Source organism: Zingiber officinale, chromosome 1B (assembly GCF_018446385.1).
Source record: "Zingiber officinale cultivar Zhangliang chromosome 1B, Zo_v1.1, whole genome shotgun sequence".
NCBI lineage: Eukaryota > Viridiplantae > Streptophyta > Magnoliopsida > Zingiberales > Zingiberaceae > Zingiber > Zingiber officinale.
The window spans coordinates 5,747,280-5,754,427 of record NC_055986.1 but is presented as its reverse complement, the minus strand read 5'-3'; the positions used below and the strand labels follow the sequence as shown (position 1 = coordinate 5,754,427).

Genomic DNA, 7,148 nt, shown 5'->3' with positions numbered 1-7,148 from the left:
GATGCAACAACTTTTCGTTATTTGCTTAATCTAGCAGCAAATGAATGACTTGATATGTGTCTTATAGATGTCATAACAATCTATTTGTATGATTGACTTGATATTGATATTTATATGAAAATCCTTGAAAGATTTACATTGTCTAAAGGATATTATTATAATTTCAAGAACTTTATTCAATTATATTATATAGATCTCTATATGGTTTAAAACAAGTTGGACGCATGTGATATAATCCACTTAGTGTATATTTGATAAAACAAGGTTATATGTATGAGCACATTTGTCCATGTATTTTTATTAAGAGATTTGAATTTGAATGTGCTATACTACTATTTATGTTGATAATTTAAATATCATTGAAATTCCTAAAAATATTAAAAGTAATTGTTACTTATTTGAAATAAGAATTTGAAATGAAAGACTTTGAAAAGATAAAATTTCATCTTGATTGCAAATGGAACACTTAAAAAATAACATCTATTTACATTAGTCAGCTTATACAGTCAAAAAGTGCTTAAAAGACTTTATATGAATAAAGCATACCCATTGAGCACATCTATGATGGTCAGATCACTTGATGCCCATAAAAATCCTTTTTGACCTTGTGAAAGTGATGCGAATTACTTGGTCTAGAAGTATCATATCTTAGTGTTATTAGAGTATTAATGTATTTTGTAAGTTAAACATGTCCTAATATATCATTTGACCTGATTTTACTTAGGTCTTTATTACTTTAAAGCATAAAGTTTGATCTTATAGGTTATGCATATGCTGAATATTTATCCGATCCTCATAATGCTTGATCACAAACAAGGTATGTATTCATATTTAGTGGTACAATTATTTCTTAATGTTCTATGAAACAAACCATAACTGTTACTCCTTCTAATCATACTAAATTATTGGTGATTCATGAAATAAGTCGAAAGTATATCTGGTTGAGATCTATTATCCATCACTAAACAAAAAAGTATCTGCTGTGTTGTTCGAAGATAATACTGCATGTATACTCAATTGAAGGAAGGATACATCAAAAACAATAGAACAAAGGATACATCAAAAACAATAGAACAAAGTACATTTCATCAAAAAAATTTCACTCAGGATCTTCAGAAGAACGGTGAAATAGTATTCGACAATTTGTTAGAGTGAGAATTCGGTGGACTTGTTGACAAATCACTACCGACTTCAACATTAGAAAAGTTAATTCATAAGATTGGAATGAAACGAAAATGACGTGCTCAAGAGGGGAAGTTACACACTGTACTAATTTTTCCTTAAATCAAATTTTCCCATTGGAATTTTTTTTGTAAGGTTTTTGCAGCCATGCCTGAAATTGAACGAACGACGATACTATTGAAATGGAAGTAGCAAACGTATCTAGGAACATAGTTCAAGAGAGATTCCGATATACATAGTTAAAACATGAGGTGAACAATTCGAACCAATGGTATTCCTCGGGATGCAACACGAGTCCTAATTAACAACTAAAAATTTCAGAAATTGGCACTGTTTTGAAAATTTGCTCTCTACTTCACGCCAAGAGTAGGAAACTGGCCGGGATCTTCAATTGATGGAGCAGCAGCTGCAAAGCTTGAACCTCGGCCGCCATAACCACTTCTGAATGGTGCACGGTCACCTCTTCCTCGGCCACGTCCACGGCTAGCAGCACTGTAGTATTGTTTACCTTCACCGGTCTTGAAGAACTCATTGATGTTCAGGGGCTAACAACAAAGAAGAAACCTCAATCATTAAGAAAAGTTGAATCTAATCTAAAGAGTAATATCTAAGGAAATATAGTGTTAATACTTTTTTGCTCCGTTCGTCGTTGTCATTATTTTCTTTCTTTTTGCTTGCCTCCTTGTCAGAACCCTGAAAGATCCAAAACAAAAAAAAAAATCAGAAACTTCTAACAAAAAAAAAATACTAGATTAGGCATTTACACAAGGCAGGCATACCAATCTAACAAAAATAGGGTCGATTTCTTTCTTTGTTGTTAGTAGTTGCATGGATTGCAACTCCTTGTCGATTTCAACCTTCCTCTCCTCAGCTTTCAATGCAAGTAAGGCTTTTCTTTTCTCCTCTTTGATTTTCTCATATTCTTCTAAAGTCATCTCCTGTACAATACAATTAAACAAAAGCGATCACTTAACAATTAATTTATACATTTAGAATTGTGGAAAACTTAATGCAAAATATAAGATCACAAAATACACAACGTAGGAAAAAAGTAACAAAAAGTCAGATGTAAATCAAAAGAAAAAGGACAAATGTAGAACACTTATCTTTCAGTTATTTACAAATCAACATTTGATACAATGATTTTTAAACAAAATCAAGAAAGCACAGGAACCATACAGAATCACCATTTATATATGAACTGGCATATGACAAATATGAATGCCAATGAAAATTTATAAATATATGCCACAAAAGACACACTAGTAAATCTTGGTTACAGGTATAACATAAGGATCACCTTCGCATACAACTTTCATGTCACTGTAAGAAATGTATGGAAGATTTTTGCCAGTTAAAAAATGCTTTTAGTTAACATTAGACTGCAATGGTTACAAAGCTCTAAATCTTCAAGTTGTGATCTTGAATTTTATGACAAAAGAAATCTATAACTTTTTTTACCAATTAAGGAATAAACTTAATCAATTACACTACATTGATCAAAATATAATTATAATCAACTTCAAAAGAAAACAGATAGCAGGATTAGTATTACATTCAACCAACATTAGGAGCAACAGGGCTATGCAAAAGGTACAACGCAGCAAGAGAATAAGAAAGCTGAGTAAAAGGAAGAAAAATGATACATAGAACCCATGTATGGCAGCTTCCTGGATTGAAGTATGAAGAAAAGCATACCAATCCCTTTAAGCTGGCATATACAAATTACTCTAGGCTGGGTGAAATAGAGAACATGCATACACAATGGTTCGATTTACTCTACACCATGCAAGACCCATTGGATCAGCCGTATATATGAAAACCAATGCAAACTATCCATTAAAATAATATAGCATACTTTGTATGGCAGCCTTCTGAATTTAAGCAAATGATAGAGAAGGATAGCAATACCTTGATTCCACCAAAAAATTGTAGCTTAGGTTAAATAACGTGCTTGCATATATGTTGGTTTCATTTACCAGGCACGACTCTTTGGATCAGCCCAAGGCATGTTTCCTAGAGGTGAAGGAAACAGGTCGTAACAAAAAGAATTTCCAGCTGCACTATGTTGCTTCTTTTGGGGGGTAAAACAGAAACGAAGCAAGAAAGCTTCACAGGGAAAGAAACTCAAATCCGATCTTAGAAAAGTCAAAAAATCTTTTCAAATTTATGTCTTTGACAAAAAATGTTTTGGAATTTTTCTGTCTTTCCATTGAAGGAAAGAGCAATATGGAAAATATTTCTTGTGACCTTTTTTCCCTTGCCGTCATTCTTTATCTAATTGTTTCCTTTATTTGTGGGAAACATAGTGTAACAACATCGCATTTAAACTAAATTATATTTCGTATATGAAGTGGAAGTCCATATCAACCAGTTCAAAAAGGTTAACATGCTGGAAAGTATGATTCTGGCGGAGATAACAAGCCTACAACAACATCATACAACTCATGAAAAGGTGATAGCTACTTGCTTGAAGTAAGAATCCACCTCTCTTTAAAAGCTAGCTTGAAAAGGCTAGTAATCAATGTTAAACGAGAACATTTAGCCTATACATGTTGAGCAGGATAATTCAATGCAAGAAGATGAATACTAAAAGGACTTCCAGGTCAATTATTACAAAAAAACATATAAATTTGTGAGTATATGCAGGAGAAAAACATGCCTAAGCCAGTAAAGTTTCAAATGTAGAATCATATTTGGCACAAAAACAATCTCTTTCCTCGTCTAAAAAAAGGTGGAAGCAACTAGGTTGAAGGAACAATTCAATAAAAAATCAGGAAATATGTATAGTTGACTGACAGAGTAATGCAAATGCAATGACTGTTCAATATTCTATTCCATCATCACACTATATAATCTTGAACTACCACACTACACATGCTTCAATCAAGACCAACCAACAAAAGATAGAACCACGCACAAACTTGACAAACACATGGGCACACCAAGAAAACTTTAATGGTTGCCATACTGGAGCTTGTTTATGAAGAGAATTAGTGAGCAACTTGAAAAAGTGAAGTGCAGAAACAAAAAGAAGAATTTAGTGCATAGAGAAAGTTGTCCTAACATAAAGTATGCAGCAGGTATGATGCAGTTAGCTCACTTGGTGCTTTTAGATGTAATACATAGGAGGGGAAAAAAACTAAAATTTGACAACAGAACATAAATGCAAAAATACATGAATAGATCAACAATGGACACATAAAGATAAAAGGTCCAATATCAACTAAACAAAAGTATTATACAACCTATAAGACAAGCTTGACTTCCAATTTTAGTTATGAAGATGTACCATTTGCTGATAAGACCTGTAATTAGGTTAATAATGATAGATATTTAAAAATAAAATATAAACTTAACATCCAAAAGCATTGGCTTGTACGGTGCAATGACTATTTTTCCCAATAGAAAATTCTGATGACATTCTTGTAGACTTTCATAGATAAAATTCACATTATACCTTGAAGCATAATAAACTAACGTGCATTGCAAAAGGCATACCAGGTAGCCAATATAAAGACACATTCAAGAAAACTAAGAGTAAGATTCTCATAAGTGAGCTACTGTCACCTAGATATCAAACATAAATGCAAGGACAAATCAAACATCATTTGCAATGTGGAAGAAGGAAATCTGGGAAGTAAATCACAAAACATACAAGGACACATTTTCTAGATGACAAACTTGATATTTTCTGGAGGGTTGACATACATAACTTTCATATCAGGAGTTAGAATATCCACCAAAAGGTGTAGAAGAGTCAAAAATTACATATATAAAACCACGAGTCTTTTTTTTTTAATTTCCGGCGTAGCACTAGTCCATGAAATTTTTTAGAAAATCTGTTCTTCAACATGTGAATGCATAATGCATCTTGATAGAAGCATATAAAAGCATGAGTCTTTTTTTTTCTAATTTCTGACATAGCACTAGACCGTGAATTTGTTTAGAAAATCCGTTCTTCAACATGTGCATGCATAATGCATCTTGATAGAAGCATCCTGTAGATGATATACAAATAGAAATGCAAGTAGCTTAAGAAGCCTTTTGTCGAGTCAATGTATACTCCACTGGAACATAAAAATCAAAAATCACTCTGGAAGCCTGTGATCTTGGCTTTTGATAACAACCAAAATTTCATGATATGCTAACAAAGAGATACCAGTCAATAATCACGAATATTATAAAAAACCTTTGTTACTTTGATTCTTGTTATCTGAAAACAAATATTGTTTCAACATGTAACTGTAGCTTCAACGAAGTTGGTGATTTTCTTTTCAGCTTCCATTCAAAAGAATCATAATTCATGGACATAAAGATAACCTCACCTTGTCCTCTTCCTTTTCTTCAGCCTCATTAGCAGCACCCTCCTTATCCTTGCTCTCCTCGGTTAATGATGTGTTTTCCTGTTCTTGACGCCCCTCAGTTGGTTTCTCATCAGACTTGAGAACATCCTCCTTTTCCCTATTTAAAGAAAAGTTTCACAGATAAAAGCAAGCTCGGTACTACAGCTGACAGAAAGTTTCAGTTCCCAATAGAAAACTGCAAGAAAGACCAATATCTTAACTGCTCCAGTGACTCATCAGCTACGGTTCCCCAGTTACCACGACCTGCACCTAGACGTTTCACCTCATAACCACGACCAGTACCACTGCGACGCTCATACAACCTGCGTGGAGGTCGTTCAGAATCACCTCCAGATTCATCATTACCATAACCACCACGGCCCCCATATCCACCACGACGACCACCGCCAAATGGCTGACGTGTTGGGCGTTCCTTTTCGGGTTTGTCAGTATCACCATCTTCGCCTCCAACACCGCCGTAGTTCCTAGAAAACCCATTCGCATAATCATTTCCAAACTCACGATTTGGGCCTCGTCCACCTCTTCCGCGTCCAAGCCCGCCACGGCCAGCACCACCACGTACCGGGGCATCATTATTCCTGACTTCCCTCGATTCCCTCACTGTATCACAAACATTCTAATCAAAAGGTGATTTTTTATAATCGAGATGACTAGCTTATCCATCTAATTCAAGCACGTATTGAGAGAGAGAGAGAGAGAGAGAGAGAGAGAGAGAGTGCATCGGACACTGGTTATAAGGCAAAGATTATAGGATTATCACCAAACAAACACAATACAAGATCCAAAACGCGAATATCAAAAAAGACCAATCTTCTCAGGAAAACAAATGATAAATCCAGCAAAAAGAATTATGAATTAACCAGCTTGAGAAGGGGGAAGCGGTTTCGTTGGTAGCTTCGCCACTGCCGGAGTAGTGGCGGCTACCGCAGCGGGTTTTTTGGCCGCCGCCACCTTCTGATGAGCGACGATGAACTGCGAGGGATCATCGTGGTCGTTGTCTCCCAGTAGATCGAAGGGATTATCGGTCGCCATCTCCACAGCCTCAAATCACCGGCCTCAACGTCACCAGGTTGATCCTTATAACTAGCACAGCCGCCGCCGCGATGCAATCTCCATCAAAAACAGGAGATGGATGCCTCGACGAAGGAGTGCGCTGACAGAAGAATCCGCAAGCAAAAACCCTAGCCGCACTCTTACTCCAACAACAGGGACGCCCTTTCACTACACTTGCAGAAGGAAAACCTAATCACTTTCGCCGCCTTCCTCATTGTTAAATAGATCAATACCAAAAATGACAACAATAGGACCACCTCCTTAACAGATTTACGCACCTAAACCATTCTCCGATGAAAAAGGCATAGGGGTATTTTTGGCATTTAATAAAGCGTTGACGTTAGTTATTTTGTGGCAACCGCCCCGATCGATAGGCGACGTGGTCCTCATCGGAAGTATGAAATCTTACGGTTCGGATTCACCTATTTTGCTTGGGCAGTTGGATTTATAATGTCTATTTATTGACTATTTTCTTTTTGTTAGGCTTTTTGGATTTCTAGGAGGCCCATTGCAAAGAGCCCGGATCCTTATAGTTGTGGATATTTT

The 7,148-nt window shown here is 35.7% G+C and overlaps 1 protein-coding gene across 1 annotated transcript; it reads right to left on the bottom strand.

The window, feature by feature from the left end:
• Positions 1 to 1,339: 1,339 nt before the first annotated feature.
• Positions 1,340 to 6,797, bottom strand: LOC122048080 (RGG repeats nuclear RNA binding protein A-like). Its single transcript, XM_042609688.1, has 6 exons — positions 6,410 to 6,797; positions 5,750 to 6,149; positions 5,511 to 5,646; positions 1,962 to 2,120; positions 1,813 to 1,875; positions 1,340 to 1,727 (listed from the first exon to the last, which is right to left on the bottom strand). Exons 1-6 carry the CDS (start codon positions 6,579 to 6,581, stop codon positions 1,533 to 1,535), a joined length of 1,125 nt encoding a protein of 374 aa, XP_042465622.1. The 5' UTR covers positions 6,582 to 6,797; the 3' UTR covers positions 1,340 to 1,532.
• Positions 6,798 to 7,148: the final 351 nt, after the last annotated feature.

Bases quoted from the DNA above. Each gene is read 5' to 3' on its own strand.
- LOC122048080 (XM_042609688.1), bottom strand. From the start codon at position 6,581: ATGGCGACCGATAATCCCTTCGATCTACTGGGAGACAACGACCACGAT. The intron at 2,121-5,510 runs GTGAGGTTATCT...TGTATTGTACAG, and splicing joins AAGAAAAGGAAGAGGACAAG to GAGATGACTTTAGAAGAATA. The intron at 1,876-1,961 runs GTATGCCTGCCT...TGGATCTTTCAG, and splicing joins ACCCTATTTTTGTTAGATTG to GGTTCTGACAAGGAGGCAAG.